Source organism: Manduca sexta, chromosome 24 (assembly GCF_014839805.1).
Source record: "Manduca sexta isolate Smith_Timp_Sample1 chromosome 24, JHU_Msex_v1.0, whole genome shotgun sequence".
Classification (NCBI taxonomy): Eukaryota; Metazoa; Arthropoda; class Insecta; order Lepidoptera; family Sphingidae; genus Manduca; species Manduca sexta.
This window is the reverse complement of record NC_051138.1, coordinates 3,363,612-3,382,039: the sequence shown is the minus strand read 5'-3', so window position 1 is coordinate 3,382,039 and position 18,428 is coordinate 3,363,612. Positions and strand designations below refer to the sequence as shown.

Here is an 18,428-nt window from a genome sequence, read left to right as displayed (position 1 = left end):
ATGTTTCATTATTGCTCCGTTCCTATTGGTCATAGCGTGATGATATATAACTAAGAGCACTCCACAAACAAAGGGCTATTCAACACAAAAGAATTTTTCAGTTCGAATCGGTAGTTCCTGAGATTATCCATGACTGCTCCGCTCCTATTAGGTATAGCGTGATGATATATAGCATATAGCACTCCATTAACAAAGGGCTATCCAACGCAAAAGATTGTTTCAGTTTGGACCGGTAGTTCCTGAGATTAGCCATTACTGCTCCGCTTCTATTAGGTTTAGCGTGATGATATATAGCCTATAGCACTCCACGAACAAAGGGCTATCCAACGCAAAAAGAATTTTTCAGTTTGGACCGGTAGTTCCTGAGATCAGCCATTACTGCTCCGCTCCTATTGGGTATAGCGTGATGATATATAGCCTATAGCACTCCACGAACAAAGGGCTATCCAACGCAAAAAGAATTTTTCAGTTTGGACCGGTAGTTCCTGAGATTAGCGCGTTCAAACAAACAAACAAACAAACAAACAAACAAACAAACTCTTCAGCTTTATATAATAGTATAGATGAACGCTAGAGACTATCCCGCCCATACACCCTGAAGACAAGATCAGTGGCACGTACTTTATAATACCGAGCGGTGAAGCTCGGCAAGTCTCAGGGAACACTAATCTGTATTTATATCGCAACGAAATTAACCAAATAGACAAATAGAAAGAAAATATCAATTATCAACTTCTTTCATATCGAATAATGAATGCTAGTTGCTATGGTATGGGTGTGCAGCGAAACCAATAGGCTGGGATTTGTAAGCCGGCAACGCAACCCTATGCTTTATGGTATTGCATATGTTCATGGGCGGCGATGATCACTTACCATCAGGTGAGACGTATGTCCGTATGGCTAAAATAAAAAAAGTCTATACTTAAATAGTAGAGAAAAGAACAAAAATACATTAAAAATATTTTTAATCTATACTATTATATAAAGCTGAAGAGTTTGTTTGTTTGTTTGTTTGTTTGTTTGAACGCGCTAATCTCAGGAACTACCGGTCCAAACTGAAAAATTCTTTTTGCGTTGGATAGCCCTTTGTTCGTGGAGTGCTATAGGCTATATATCATCACGCTATACCCAATAGGAGCGGAGCAGTAATGGCTGATCTCAGGAACTACCGGTCCAAACTGAAAAAATATTTTTGCGTTGGATAGCCCTTTGTTCGTGGAGTGCTATAAGCTATATATCATCACGCTATACCTAATAGGAGCGGAGCAGTAATGGCTAATCTCAGGAACTACCGATTCGAACTGAAAAATTCTTTTTGTGTTGAATAGCCCTTTGTTCGTGGAGTGCTCTTAGTTATATATCATCACGCTATGACCAATAGGAGCGGCAGTAATGAAACATGTTGCAAAAACGGGGACAATTTATTAGTTTTGAGAGCTTCCGTTGCGTGCACTGCGTAAACGGTTAAAGTTATGCAACAATGATGTATGACGGGATTGTTCCTCTTAAAAAGTTCTAAAAAATATATTATAAAACAAAGTCCCCCGCTGCATCTGTCTGCCTGAACGTGTTGAACTCAAAAACTACCCAACGTATTAAGATAAAATTTGGTATGGAGACAGTTTGAGACCCCGGGAAGAACATAGGGTCCCGGGAAACTACTACTTTCATAACGGAAAACTTTAGCCTGAAAAACTTTATAACGCGGGCGGAGCCGCGGGAAAAGCTAGTAATTAAATATAGGCAAAGAAATCAACAAATCTTACTTAGTTCATATTATTTGGTATGACGCTATACTAATTAAATACAAAAAACAAATAAATATAATTATTTATCAAAGGTTTGACTTAATCAGACAGATCGAATATCACAATATCTATTTATCTATACATATTATAAAACAAAGTCCGCGAAAGCTGTTTGTCTGTATGTGAGAGATCAGAGATTTTCTCAAAATCTACTGAACCGATTTTAGTACGGTTACTAAAAGATAGTGCAATTCTTAAGGAAAGTTTAGGTTAATAGTACATTACGGTTTAATGTAAATCCACTGAAATATAACGATTACTGTTGAAGAGGTCGCGTCGTAAAAAAAAATCTCGTGGGTCGGGATTTAAGCGGGAAAAACTTTGTGACACACTGATTTCCACGCGGGTGAAGCCGCGGGCACAGCTAGTTAACGTAAAATAATGTCTTTAAAATAAAAAATATAAAGTTAAGACGTTTAAATATAATATATTATAATTAAAGGTATAATTTTAAATACGCCCTGTTCTAGTTTTTACCGATCATTAAAATATATTCATCACTTTAGACTGTTTAATTTTGTCTTCATCGATTGCCAAATTTTCAATTTTTTTATCTTTATGGGAAATCTTCTAATGAAAATCAAAACTCCCAAACTCCTTCCCTTTATGTATACGTGGAAGCATCACCACCTTTTAAAGATCCGCTGAAAAATAAGTAAGCTCTATTCTACATTATTTTCTTGTTTTTCATGTCATTTTGATATTCCTGTGTGCTGTTTATGTATCTATCTTTATGGTTCAGATAGTCATTGCAGTTTACTCAATCTGAGGATATTTCTTCCTCACTGTGTTTGGTTACTGCTTTATGCATTTTTATACCCTGCCGCATTCTTCGTTAGAAATAGTTGCAAATAAAATATGATTTTTTTTGCAACGAAATTTCTTACGAATTCAAATGAATTTTATGATCTGGATACTTGCTTTGTCATCTTCGTAGATAGTCTTAAGAGTCACATTGCTCGACAACTACCTTCTTCTCGAAGCATATTCTCTTAGATACTGTGATATGGCTGGGTTATAAGTACTTAAAGAACATGGTTTTCTAAATTTTGTATATTTATTTTTTGTCTGTTATTGCGTTTGCCCCGTTTATCTTTTTGATGGAGTATATCCTTTTCTAATATTTTTAATAATTTTTTGTCATTTTTTATCATATTCTCACGTCGTAAGACTTTGTTTTATAATATATTTTTAGAACTTTATAAGAGGAACAATTCCGTCATGCATAATTATTGAGTAATTTTAATAGTTTTCGCGGTGCACGCAAAGAAAACTCGCAAAAGGAATAAATTTTCCCCGTTTTTGAACATTTTTATTTGACGCTCCACTTCCATTGGTAATAGCGTGATGTTATATAGCTTTCCTCGATAAATGGGTTATCCAATATTCAAAGAAGTTTTCAATTCGAACCAATAGTTTTTAAGATTAGCGCGTTCAAACAACCAAGCAACCTTCAGCTTTATATAATAGTATTGATTTGAAAATGCAGATTTACAACGAACTGGTTTTAAAGGCGCTGCAATTTGAAAATATAATATTACGTATTTTTTTTCTGTAGTCCGTCGTGATAGTGGCCAAGTTATTATTTTTATGAAGTAAACTTTCTAATAATAATTCTGTTGGTTTTGCTAGGTGCTGTGATTGCTTCTATACATTTTTAATTTGAATATTTTTATTATAGGCCACGGCAAAGTTTTTATTCCGTTTACTTTATTGATTTTAAATAAATAGAACCGTCTGTCAATATATTATAATTAGAAAATAAGACTTAAAAGTCGATTTGTTTTCTTTTTTTGTAGTTACATTGTTAAAAACATGAGGATTTATTTATAATGCTTATATTACTATTAAACATTTTTGTTTATATTCTTTCACGAAACGATTCTATGAATATTTTAAATTTAAATGGGCCATCAAGCGTTCAGACAACTTACTAAAATATTATTGGCCATGCAGGTTTAACCACACAAATTCTATCACTGCATAACTTATCAGCAGTTACATCGTTAATGGATTTATAATTATTTACCGACTATATTTAGCCCCTTGGCTTTGATTTACAATCGATGATTATCATGCAGGTGACATCCGTTTTAAAATCACAACTGTTTAATTTATTGAAAAATGTGCCGATTAGATAAGATTACTGAACTCTCTTAAAGATTTTTAATAAAAACTTCATTACCAAAGTGCTGATTTAATCAGTGCTCCGCGTATTAGCCGACTGGAAACATGATTTTCGTAAAATTGTATTTTTTACTTTTGTTTAAATTTGCTAGCGCCCGTCTTAATTTTGAGGTTGCGGACACAGCTTTCGATCAACAGTTGTATGAAGATGTTTTGGACGCCGAGGAATGTGACCGGCAAATTAAGTTTATAAGGCGGAATCCTTTGTTGACTTTACAATGTAAGTAAAGATATAAATACTATAACCTTGCATTGTATATAAGTACAACAAAAGAGTGTGTTTAGTTGTTTGGCTCCGCTAAACTCTGGAATTCTGAAAAATTGTTTTGATCAAAATTCTTTGCATAATATTTACGTGCTATAGGCTGCTATATTTTGTCTCAGGATCGAAGTCGTTAAGAAAAGTGAATAATATTAATTATTAACTTTTCTTAACTTATTGTATCTCCTCCTAAGTAATTTGGCAAGGATTCTCATGAAAGCGACTTGTATCGTCTTTTTTGAGAATAAAATTCTTTAAACCCATTAATCTAAAGTTTTTTTTGGTTTGTTTATTAGAAACTTATTTCCAAATCCGTACATAATAAATATACTTAATGTTTCGAAAAGAACGTTTTACTAATAAAAAGTTTTATTTTCTAATATACATATAATGCAATTATAAGCTATTTTATATATTGGAAACGGGCTTTAACACGGGTATACATATATACAACCAAAATGGCATTATGATCAAAGTTTTATGTCGCGAGTTACATATATTGCTTAACGGTTTATAATTAAAATTTCCATGACCTTGATACTCTTAGCAAAATTGTAATGCTCTTTTTATTTCTCTAAAGGCCTTTTTAGGGGCTCCTTTGATTTTTATAGGTATCTAGAATTTTCGTTCTGGCCATAACTGTTAAGAACGCTTTAAGCAAAATCGAGTGAGATAGCCGTACGAGAGAGATGGCCAATCCAAATTTCCGCTTATTAGATGGAATCATTTTATTGTTAGTTTCAAGGTTTGCAAGCACTTTAGGTGCTCTCACCCAAAAGTCCGGCGTGTTTGTATAATCTGATCCTTGTCAGGTTAAGGCTGGCACGGTATTGACGGAAGATTAATGTAATGCAAAATAGTGATCTAACAGTAGATTTGTAATCTGACAATCTCTCCCTTGCTACTGCGGCCCTCTCTCCCGGGCACATCTGGGAGTGATGGGCAGTAGAAAATTTAAAAATGACAAATACTCTGCTATACTATGGAATAAAAACCTATAAGGTACTACGGTACGGTACCAGGTCGACGGTAGGTTCCCGTCGACCTGGAATCATGAAATTTCTAACGCGCGATATACTTTGTTAACATTATCATAAGTCATTTAAAACAATTTTTTAACATCCGTGAAATTATGTGCAGTCGCCGATGCCGGTATCAGAGTACCGCGAGGATTGCTGCAAGGCAACAACGTAGACCTTGGCAACTATTACCAATGTTTGGACATCAATCACAATCTCCAGGACATGGACCTACAAGGGAAGTATTGCTCTATCCTGGTACCAATGAATCAGACATTTCATCTGCCGAGAGAGATGGAGTTTAGCGACTGGGCGCAGCTTAAAGCTTTGCAGGAAGACGAGGAATTATTAAGGAGAATGGGAGAATTCGACAGGCTACGATCACAGATAAGAATAATGACTGGAGTCGATGATGGATCGAGGTATGTTAATATAGCTAATTTGCCTTTGGAAACATTTGTTTAGGGGTTTTACAGCTAAAACTAAATAGCTTTAACAGCTCCTACGCCAATTTTTAATATCGGATAGGATAATCAGCATGTTCCTTTTATTGTAAAATGCGTTTATTCTTTCAAGCTTCGAATATGAAATGTACTTCATTATATTCGTATGGTTAAGCCGGATGATTACAAAAATAATGGCATGTCTTCCAGAACATTACCAGCAGCACCTTTAGTAGGCACCGTGCTAAGATTGTCAGTGTGCATCCCTAAGCCGTGCACTACTCAGCAAGCTATGACCTCGTTTATTTTCAACCTCACTAATATCGGTTTCCAATACGAGGACGACTTCTGTCGCCTTCCAAACGACAAACCGTGGGTTGCCGCACACTACGTTGCTATGTAAGTACTTTTAGGATCGGATCTACATAGTATAAGTAAACGGAACCTTCGATGGCTCACCTTATTTTAAAATAAAGAATCGTTTTATGAAAAATATAAAAAAAAACCGTTGATTCAATTGCAAAATATCACTGCATATTATAAAAATAGATTTTGCTCGCGACTCCATCGGCGTTAAAGATTTTCCGGGGAAAAGTTTACCGGTATAAAAAGTAGGATTTATTATGTCCTTGCCAAAGCCTTTGTGTTACATTCTTTTTGAAGTTTTTATGGGTAACAATTTCGTCATACATCATCGTTGCGTAACTCTTTGTTTTTCGCGGGGTAAAATCACCTTATCGCTACAACTTGGGTATCAGTGGATCGGTTATGTTGGTTTCACCGGTCTTACGGCCCAATGTACTTGGGTGTATAGTATCGTCCGAGCGACCATTGGACCGAGTTCCTCACCTTTTGTAAACCCTACGCTGGCATACCAACCAAAACCCGCGGTGGGCTTCTTCTGGCGCAAACGGGACGGTCCCGATGTATCTTGTTGCATTGAGCGGAACCGTCTCTGACTCGTTGTGTAACTTAAACCGTTTACGCAGGCAACAGAAGCTCAGCAAAAGCTAGTAAGAATAAACTTCCGTTTCATTTTTAAGGTACAAAACATGTCTCAAAGCGTTGAACACATGTATGTTACAGGTTCACCGTCACATTATATAAAATTTAATATCTATATATATAAAAATCAATTGCTGTTCGTTAGTCTCGCTAAAACTCGAGAACGGCTGAACGGATTTATCTTATCTTGGTCTTGAATTATTCGTGGAGGTCTAGGGAAGATTTAAAAGGTGAGAAAAATTCGAATAATTGCCGGGAAAATCCTCAAAACAGCATTTTTCTATTTCCCATACAAACGTTTTCTAAATAAAATGGAGAGTCAATTTGTAATTTATTACCGCTGCATAAAGTTCAAATTCGCGTGCGCGTTGGAGGATCTAATATCGCGTTCTGAAACTCAACAAAAGTGAAAGTGAATCGCGAACGCGACAAAATTGCATAGTCTCAAAATACATAGTACATAAATAGTGGTCGGCTTCGAGAAACTCAATTTTAGCTAACTTCAGTTGTTAATCTATACTTCTATACTATTATATAAAGCTGAAGAGTTTGTTTGTTTGTTTGTTTGTTTGAACGCGCTAATCTCAGGAACTACCGGTCCAAACTGAAAAAATCTTTTTGCGTTGGATAGCCCTTGGTTCGTGGAGTGCTATAGGCTATATATCATCACGCTATACCCAATAGGAGCGGAGCAGTAATGGCTAATCTCAGGAACTACCGGTCCAAACTGAAAAATTCTTTTTGCGTTGGATAGCCCTTTGTTCGTGGAGTGCTATAGGCTATATATCATCACGCTATACCCAATAGGAGTGGAGCAGTAATGGCTAATCTCAGGAACTACCGATTCGAACTGAAAAAAATCTTTTTGTGTTGAATGGTCCCTTATTTGTGGAGTGCTCAAAGTTATATATCATCACGCTATGACCAATAGGAGCGGAGCAGTAATAGCTAATCTCAGGAACTAACAGTTTCAACTGAAAAATTCGTTTTGTGTTGGATAGCCCTTTATTTGTGGACCGCTATAGGCTATATATCATCACGCTATGACCTATAGGAGCGGAGCAGTAATGGCTAATCTCAGGAACTACCGGTTTGAACTGAAAAAAATCTTTTTGTGTTGGATAGCCCTTTGTTTCTGGAGTGCTATAGGCTATATATCATCACGTTATGACCAATAGGAGCGAAGCAGTAATGAAACATGTTGTAAAAACGGGGAAAATTATTAGTTTTGAGAGCTTCCATTGCCTTCGCTGCGTAAACGGTTAAAATTATGCAACAATGATGTATGACGGGATTGTTCCACTTAAAAATGTTCTAAAAAACATATTATAAAACAAAGTCCCCCGCTGCATCTGTCTACCTGAACGTGTTAAACTCAAAAACTACCCAACGTATTAAGATGAAATTTGGTATGGAGACAGTCTGAGACCCCGGGAAGAACATAGGCTCCCGGGAAACTACTACTTTTATAACGGAAAACTTTAGTCTGAAAACTTTATAACGCGGGCGGAGCCGCGGGCAAAAGCTAGTCTTTGATAAATATTATTATTTGGAACACGATATCAATGTATTATTGTAATACTTCATAAGGATGTCATTTTTTCGAAATTATTTTTAAATCACTGCAATGCTCATTACTTCCTGATAATATCTAAGAATTATAATTTATCTAAGTTGTATATTTTGTAATTGAACTACCTTATTTTATTTTACAGCGGAATATTTTCGTTTATTGGGTTCTTAACAATATTAAGCACATCTTATGATCTATACTGCACCTTCTATTTGAAAATCGGTAAGTGCCATTATAATTAACTGTATACGCTGGCGCATGAGCGATTAAAATTATTGGCATCGCGCAATAAACAGAGACATGCTCCAAAACAGGGATGTTGAGGATCTAGAATAAGCCATCCGCGGACGTAATTGCGGATGCGGATTTTTTGGATTCACATCCGCGGTTACAGACATCAGGATTTATAAAAGAAGCTTAATTTTGATGTGAATCCATAAAATTAATGGAGATTTTTTTTTGTTTACGCTCACATAGTGTATCAACGAAACAGTTTAACCACTCCACAAAAATATTTTTTGTGCATATTAACATGAACATGAAAGATTATGTATTATCTTCATTTAAACTGATATAAATGAGATTCTACACCTTTAATTATGTATAATGTGAAATGTGGTACAGTCAGCCAAAAGTAGCTGAACGAATTTCAAATTTCAAATCGTCTTTAAACTTTTGTGTTCGTATCAACAAATGTTTTTACTTAACCAAATAAACTTCAAAGGGTTTAATTTATTTAAGATAATGAAAAAAATATATATCGAGTAAATTAATTGTATAAAAACGTTTCGAAGTTTTAAATTTGTTCAGATACTATTGTGGCTGACTGTGCATTACTTACTTTTGCAGATAGAAAACAACTAAACACCTGGTACACGTCATTCTCCATGTATACTAATGGAAAGCGGTTGACGTATTTCCCTTCTGGTCCCAGCAATCTTCAATGTTTGGACGGCATGCGCTCACTCGCCATGGCTTGGGTCATAGTGGGACATACCTTCAGCAGCCATAAATTCTACCTCAACGGACTTGAGGGATTTCTTGTTAGTAAATAGTTTTTAGCGCTTATTTGAAGGCAATGGTAATTTATTTTACAGTAGGAACCTATACTTAATTTCTTATACAACGAAGAAGTATGACCAGGGTTACATTAAAGGGGGTGGAGCCGTAAACATAAGCTAGTTTGGAGTTTTATTTATTTATTTTATTATTTATCTGCATCATTACCATATAAAGGCCTGATATTTATAAACCGCCTACTTTAAATATATTATTATGTATACGTATTCAAGTATTGTACTTCTTCCAGTGGTTAACGTCGTTAGCATCCCTTTGGATCTCATCTGGCACTATAACAGTGGATACATTCTTCACTATAGCTGGAGTTCTAATCGTATACACAACTGCAGGAAAAATGGATGGAAGTAAGTATAGATGGGGTCGTAGCCATTTCTTCCTACGATCGTTAACATTATGTTTGTTTTATACATTTGAATGACGAGACGAGCTTGCCGTTCGCCTGATGGTAAGCGATACGACCGCCCATAAACAGTAGAAACACCATCTAATATCTTGAATTTTGGTATTTCATTACGCTCGCCATTTTGAGATATGAGATTTTAAGTTTTATTATGTCCAGTAGTTACACTAGCTACATTGTCCTTTAAACCGGAACACAACAGTGACTACAGCCTGCTGCTTGGCGGCAGAAATAGAAATTGCAGTGGTACCTATCCAGGCGGACTCTCAGATATGAGAGACCTGCCACCAGCAAAGTTATGTATGGGAGTGACATATCCTAGCGATAAACTTATTGAAGGTCATTTCCATACATGTTTCCGTTTTCAATTTATCACATTTTATATTCAGTTATATATAATTTATTTCATACATAACTTTTGTCTGATGATGGAAAATCAGACTTTAAAAAATTATAATTAAATTGCAGCTAATTTAGTGGGTAAAGATTATTAGTTATATATACTTATACTAAATGCACTAGGAGTAGAGTCTTTTCGGTAGACTTGCAAGAAGCATAGCACCGAATATCGTAAAAGTCTAATCTTTAGTTTGATGCGTGATATTATTATAAGGTACGCGCTATCGCAATCAGCTGTTTTCAATAAACGATCGCAATCTTAATCTTCAATCTGATTCCAAAAATGAACCAAACAATACAACTCAATTGTAAACGTGACAAAAAAACTTTCTTCTAGTTTGTCTATTTTTGAGATAGGTCAAAAAATTGGGATCGTTGATTGAAAATAACGGTATATGATAGGTCTTTTGTATATGACCATCCATCTAAGTAGATCGGTATCTACTCAGATGGATGGTCATATACAAAAGACCTATCATATACCGTTATTTTACCGCACGAGGTCTGTTTACTGGCGTCAAGGAGAACTGTGCATGCGCTATCGTGTTCTAGTATGTAGAATATTGTAACACTAAATATTTAAAAATGATATTTGAGAAATATGTAGTACATTCTTTTAAAAATCGTGTTTTGCAAGACAAAATGCTGGATGATGTTGGTAATACTGGCGAAGGGCGAAGTTTTCCAAAAGTTAATCCGACATAACATATAGGCACTAATATGCATAAATGTGTTCTGCAAATCGTTCTAATGTTAATACGATTTTACATAAATTACGAAAGCGAAACTGGCAGTTCGGGTTATACGGACCATTCGCCTCTGGGCCCTTATTCTGTATGATAGTGTAAACGCGTTACGCGGCCGTGTCATGTTATCTTCGAGAAATGTGCGTGGAATGGTATTCTGTAAGCCAAATTTCTATAGTCCTAAACATGACGCGTTGTGTTACGTGCTTGTTACACACTGTCAAAATAACGTGCGGGATAGAGAATAAGGCCCCAGGTTGGTATTGATATCGCTATCAGGCGATTGACTTGTCTCAGCACTGAGTTGTACAAAAATCCTTTGATGTTTTAGTGAGACTCCTCAAGAATTTGCACTTGTTTTACCTGAATCGATTGATGCGGATGTTCCCGATTCTGGCAGCGGTGGTTCTTCTACAATCTTCGTTTTTCAACAACATGTCAGATGGGCCGACGTGGACTGTAGTGTCGCGGCTGACGAATAATTGCAGGACATACTGGTGGACGACGCTGTTACACGTCCAGAACTTATTGAATCCGAGTCATTTAGTACGTATTTGTGAACGGTTTAACTAGTTGCTCGATAATATTTTAACCAACTACTTACTCTCACACATCACGCATTTATCTCCGAAGGAGTACACAGAGTCGCAAACAGGGCGGCACTATCGCCATATCGCGCACAAATTCCATACTCCGGATCGATATTGAGCAAAAAACCCAAACATTATTTTGCCCGTCCCGGTATTCGAATCCAGGGCCTCAGAGCGCGGCCGTACCGCGGATGCAGTACAACTATGTCACTGATGCATTCAGTGCAGTTAGCAACTATTTGTTTAGCAGAATCTTTATGAAAATATAGAAAATTTAGAAATTCAATAGACAATAGAACGTATCAAAATGATTACTGCAATGATATTTGACCATTGTCATACTGACCCAGGGTTTTCATTAATATCATGAAACACACATTTACAGTGTATCAACCATTCATGGTACGTCGCGATAGATGTGCAGTGTTACATCTTATCTCCAATAGTACTTTTTTGGGTATTGGGAAGGAAGAGACGGTATGCTTGGGCCGCTCTCACGTTGGGCTTCCTGGCTGTACTAGTATCTTCTACAATATACAACTTCATCTACGACTTCCAATCAGCGACTGTAGCGGCGTAAGTATACATAAGACTTTATATGTTTTTATTCTCATTGAAACTTTCAATTGTCTTTTATATTTAAATTCAGAGGTTAGATAATATAGTTTCTGTCACATTATTAATGATGACGACGTCCGTAATAAGCATAGATATGAATGTACTACATAAGTATAAGGTGGCCTCAATCTAATATTCAAGAAATCAAGATTCATGCTAATTTGGATACTTCAAACTTTGACATTATAATATCCCTAACAACTGCACCCTGTTTGTTATTTTGTAACTTAATGTTCATTATTGTGTAAATACAGAACTATGTTATTTCTAGCACTGGATTGGTAGTATACAGAGTTATACTGTGTAAATAGCGCTGTAATGGGCGTATTACATTAAAAACTAAATCTAGAGATATTCTTTCAGGACTTGATATTTCGCGCCCAGAGCATTTCAATGCAGATGCATATTATTCTATTTGTAATCGTAGGCAAGTTATTTGCTGGACTGGAATTAAGGAATTCGGCCATGATTTTTCAACTACCTACACTTTATATCAGATGTTGCAACGAAGTCTTTAACCGCGTTAAGATGAAAAAAAATCAATAGACCAATTTTCGAATCTTAATCGCTATACTATTAAAAATATATATTAAGTTTGTTAATTGTAATGAATATGTAAAACTAATCAACTCCCTTTGAATGTCCCCTAAAACACGACTATTAAGTCGATGTCGTTTAATTTTGACGTTTATAATTGATCGAGAGACCGATGCGTCGAGGAACGTGTGTCTCTCAACCAATTACAATAAAACGACGCGGAGTTGTATCGTGTTTTTTGCGATATTATACGCACAACATTTACCTAATTGATATAAATACACTAATAAAGCGATTCTAAATTAGCTTCTACCAAGGCAAAAAAAAAAGCGGCGATAGCCTAGTTGGGTGTGGAACGGACTGCCAAGACGAATGTCCGCAGGTTCAAATCCCAAGGGCACACACCTCTGACTTTTCTAAAAAAATCATGTGTGTATTCTTTGTGAATTTATCGTTCGCTTTAACGGTGAAGGAAAACATCGTGAGGAAACCTGCACATCTGAGAAGTTCTCTATAGGAATTTCGAAGGTGTGTGAAGTCTACCAATCCGCACTAGGCCCGCGTGGTGGACTAAGGCCTAATCCCTCTCAGTAGTAGAGGAGGCCCGTGCTCAGCAGTGGGCAAGTATATAATACAGGGCTGATATTATTATTATTATTAAGGCATAATATCGTGGAATCCTACTAATATTATAAATGCGAAAGTTTGTGAGGATGGATGTATGTACTTACATACATATGTTTGTTCTTCTTTCACGAAAAAACTACTGATCGGATTTGGATGAAACTTTACAGTAATATTAGTAATACATCATAATAACAGATAGACTACAATTAATAATGATTTTGTGATTAATATTGATATGTGTACGTTTTCATCACCAGCCGGCCGCCTAGTGAGACCAACAGGTATATGCATAACTACTACTTCTTCACGCTCACACGCGCGGCTCCATTCTTCGTCGGCATGATATTTGGATATGTTCTACATTTGCATCGCAATGAGAAAGTCAAGATGCCATGGGTAAGAATTAAGAGCATTGTCACTACCACCCCATTAATATCGAAATCATGGTCGTTAAAGTTGTATTTTGTAAATATTTGAGCGGATTAAGTCTAAGTTGAATCTTGTGCCCCAGGAGGATAGATGCCAATAATTATGTAACATATTTACAAACACACAATCACAAGTCTAACGCTAAATTAAGATAGTTCTATGAGCCCATACATCAGTGCGTGCTAGCCATCATACAGTATGAGATCAAGTGTCATTGATATTCGATGAAAAAAAAAACTTGAATGTCGAATGAATAATCAATAAATATGTACGAGCTTAGTACTTACTAAGCTCGCACATGTTTATTGTTTTATTAGTAGAAAGTTAAAATAGCTTTTTTGTTTTATATCATAATTACTAGTGCGTTAAATGTAAATATTTTTCATTACAAGAACCATATTAAAAAAGTATGTATATGACAATATTGACAGGCAATAGATGACCTTAGGGCGAATAATACAAATGAAATAGTTCAACAGTATTGAATTCCACCTCGAACTCTACAATGTCTAATTATTATTGCGGTGTCTATCCTCTTCCCTAAGGTTGATATATTTTTTCCTTATTTTCATGTACGTAAGGTAACTTAATATTAATTATTTTTTTTATTTACCAATTTCATGTTCCATGTCGGGTTTATCAATAATCATGAAATTCTTTGTGATAATAGTAATCGTCTTCAAATCACAGCTTTCCAAATGTGCGACATACTTATATATCCGCAACAATAATTATTTATTTGATATGTGTATAATTAATCATTGTAATTACTATTTGCCATGACGTTAATATTATCATCCCTAGTCATCCGCATTCTGTGATAATGGTAGCTTTTTCAATTCATATTTATTTTAATTAGGTATTTAATTATGCGAGTAAGCGTCAATACCTTTATTACAGATAATATTATGGAATACAATATGATAATAATTATAAGTGTACTGGCCCGTATAACCTTCGTCAATAATGGCAATAATGACGCGAGGCTCCAGGCGAAAGAAAAAAAAATCCCCGGTTTTAACAGTTTCGTCCATAAGAAGGTTGTCCGTTTTGCCTCCCCCAAAGGCAGTCTCTGATGGCAGCCATTCGGAAGGAATTTGGTCAGTGCTACCAATGTTCCTTTTTGAATCGTACCTTCATTTTAAAAAATAATGATTCTTATTTTCAGCTTCTCGCTATTCTCATGTGGGTATTCTCTCTGGGCGTTACAACAACTATATTCTTCCACACACACTTTATTACGCAATGGGATTGGGACAACCAACTGGCTGATAACTTCATTAACTCATTTATAAGGCCGGCGTGGGGAGCCGCTCTTTGTTGGATTATATTTGCGTGTGTACACGGTTATGGAGGCAAGTATTTAGTATATTAGTATTCTACCGTATTTGGCGAAGACAAAACTAAACGAGAATAAATAAGTACATTTCAAATAAATTCTTTGTTGTTAACTGAAAAGTGATATGATTAATCATAATTTTTCTTTCGCTGTATATAATGAACTTAGCTTTCCTTTTAGCAGATTAATGTAAAGTACCGAAAGAGCTTCATTCAAGATATTAATGATACAATTTAAACCTATTTTCTTAATAAGTACTAGTTTTAATAATAGCTTTAATTGGCAGTCCTGTAAAAGGATGATGCCAAATTAAGTAATCATTGATAAACCCTACCAAGACGACTATACATTATTGGTTAGAGTTCCGGGTTTAATACCACATAATAAACTGTTATCAATAATGTACTCTATATCTACATTTATATCAAAGCTAAATACCCACTCCGTCACACACTGACTACCTAATCGTGACATCTAAAAAACTACAACATAAGGAGTGTAACCTCAAATGAAAAGTAGCTTATCCGATATACAACCGTTTTAATTAACGATCCCAATCTCAATCTTCAATCCGATTCTGAGAATGAACGAATCAAAATAAGTCTTTACGTAAAAAAAAACTGTTCTGATCGAAAAAAGCGATTGGGATTGTTTACTAAAAAGGGCAGATAGGCATTAGTAAGGAATGATTTTTGGAAGACACACCTGAGAGGTTAAAAGTTGGAAAATTTTATATGTTTCTCACCTAAATCTGAATGTTCAGGCAATTGTAGCCACGGTTAAAAATATATGAAATGTTAGTCTTATTTAACACTAGCCTTTCCTCGAATTAAGTAGCTTGTCAAATTCTTAGGCATGGAACTCATACGTATATATTTCAACAGGTCCTGTGAATTGGTTCCTGACTTTGGACATATGGAAATTGCCGGCTCGACTCTCGTACGCCATGTACCTGTTCCATTATCCAATCATGTTCGTCATCTGTGATTCTACGTTATCAACCAACTACTTCTCTGTTCCATGGCTTGTAAGTAAAAAGATTTTTATCATTGTTATTATTTGTATTAATATAATAGTTCTGAATAAAATTAAAGCCAATTTTATATTTCCAGACATTTCAATTCCTCGCACACTTCACGCTGTCAGTCATAGTCGCTTATATTGTGACTTTACTTATTGATTCTCCGTTTTCTACGATCATGAAAAAACTTTTAACACCAAGTAAGTTTAAAACATTTGGATAGATTGTATATGAATGATCATCGGCCATCAATATGCTATTACTAAATGCTGCAAATACTGCAAAATCACTCACACGCAGCATACTATACTTACATTAGCTAATCCATACTTATAAATGCAAAAGAAAATTGTTACGCTATCATGGTTGAACCACTGAATCGATTTCGATGAATTTGACACCCTAGGAAGGACATAGTCCAATTATATAGAGGGATTTTTATCCTGGAAATACTTTCATACGAAGGCAATGCCGTGAGCAAAAGCTGGTGTATTTACAAAAAGAAATATATTTATTTTTATTTTTAACAGCCCCCAAACCAAAACCGAAGCGCCCATTGAGCAGACTTATCGGCGATGACAAAGAGAAAGCAGAAGCTAAGAGTGCCGCAACTACTAGTGCTGCGCTATTAAATGAAAACAGAATAGCAGAGCCTATTGTGCCAAGTTCAGAAGAACCCGACTTAAATGGAGTGGCCCGCGGCAATAACGACGAAGGAAGCATTGTTGCGAATGAAAATGTTGAAGATGGACGAAACTTGACTGTAATCGATACTATACATGAAATAGATTCAAATGTAAATAGTGACTCTGGCACCATTGATAGTGAACCAATTAATTCTAATACCGAAGTAGCCAATGACAATGATACATCAACAACTAAAGAGACTGATAACAATGTAAAGCAATGAAAGTAGTCACTAATCGAAGAACTAGATTACATTTTATATTGCATGCTAGTTGTTTGAAAGGTATCAGTTTATTATAAAGCTAACTTTTATTAGAGAGTAGTAAAAAACTGTGAATTAAAACTATGTTTTAGGGATACATATCTATATAATTACATTATACATAGTCTTTAGTCTAGGAAAAGACAGATTTGTAAAATAATTCAATCTCATAGTCTAGATCTATTCATTGAAAAAGCGACAAATCGTGCATATAGTTTAAGGATTTGAATGGACATGTTAATTATTTATCTAGTAACTAAGCCATAAGAATTTGCAATAAAAGACGATGTTGTCTATGATTTAAGTATTAAACTGTACGTATATAGTAGAAATTGCTATAAGTTGATTTATGTACAGCATGAATGTGGCAAGCCGACCTATCATCTGTATTTAGTACTGTTGGTAGTCTCACTGAATATCTGTGTAAACAGATTTGCAGATGCTACGAATCATTTCGAGCTTTCCAATTCCCGTATCTTCTTTATAAAAGACGCCAGACGAGCAAGTTACTCGTTTGAACGTCACAACTAAAAATAAACAGCATCACCACAACCAGATCATTGCTTATGAATCACTAGTGTTTCCATACAGCGCTCGTCACACTCTGACAATAGACGATAAGTTATTGTGTTCATAGCTGATGATGATCACAAATAAGATATGCTCGTTTGTCTATCCTTAAGGGTTACGCTGACGCTAATAATTTATTGCCGTGAAAAAAAAAACTACTATAAAACTGACAGGCACTGAAGATATTGCATAATAGTGTTTACTCGACAAATGTTGACGGCGTAAATGCAACGCGCCTTAACACATTCAGCCTAGCAATGTTTAATTACGTTAAATTTGTAATAAATTAACACAACGTCTAATTAACACCGTAATTTTGCGTTTAAATAAACTTCAACGTTATATGACGCCAAGTTAAAATTATTAGACGTTTGCGTTATTTGACGTCAATGTCAGTTAACGTTGATATCACAGTATTTTAATATTGTTATTAGGACTTTGTTAGGTCGAACGTGCTAAAAAGACGACGTATTTTTGTTGTATGTTTGACCTGTTATATAAAAAATAATAGTAGTTGTATATACATATGTTATTTTGTAAGTAGTTATGGTTATTATATTATATAAGTTTAATTAAAATAATTTTGCATAAACGAAAGTCTTTTATTGTCTGTTCTTTAGCATTAATTGTATAATGAATCCTGTAGAAATATAAATAAATTCGAAATCATTACACACAGTTACGATTTTTATCCCAAAAAGGCAAAGTCGAGGAGCAACTGATGTACCCACTTTTCGCCGTGTGTAATGTGTATTTCATCCGCTGATGTGATAGAAAGCGAGTTTTTGATGGAGAAGCCGAAGGCCGTAATTTGATTACCGGATCG

General features: G+C 35.3%; 1 protein-coding gene across 1 annotated transcript; it reads left to right on the top strand.

Annotated features, from left to right (window-relative positions):
• Positions 1 to 3,982: 3,982 nt before the first annotated feature.
• LOC115440649 (nose resistant to fluoxetine protein 6) lies at positions 3,983 to 18,188 on the top strand. The gene is made up of 13 exons (XM_030165044.2): positions 3,983 to 4,215; positions 5,398 to 5,698; positions 5,930 to 6,118; positions 8,440 to 8,519; positions 9,147 to 9,340; positions 9,607 to 9,721; positions 11,254 to 11,468; positions 11,898 to 12,088; positions 13,552 to 13,690; positions 14,892 to 15,078; positions 15,947 to 16,089; positions 16,175 to 16,283; positions 16,614 to 18,188. The coding sequence occupies exons 1-13, from the start codon at positions 4,041 to 4,043 to the stop codon at positions 16,991 to 16,993; spliced, it is 2,418 nt and encodes an 805-aa protein (XP_030020904.1). The 5' UTR covers positions 3,983 to 4,040; the 3' UTR covers positions 16,994 to 18,188.
• Positions 18,189 to 18,428: the final 240 nt, after the last annotated feature.

Coding starts and splice junctions, on each gene's coding strand:
- LOC115440649 (XM_030165044.2), top strand. CDS start 4,041: ATGATTTTCGTAAAATTGTATTTTTTACTTTTGTTTAAATTTGCTAGC. Junction 9,722..11,253: donor TGCAGGAAAAATGGATGGAA/GTAAGTATAGAT, acceptor TTGATGTTTTAG/TGAGACTCCTCAAGAATTTG. Junction 13,691..14,891: donor AGAAAGTCAAGATGCCATGG/GTAAGAATTAAG, acceptor TCTTATTTTCAG/CTTCTCGCTATTCTCATGTG.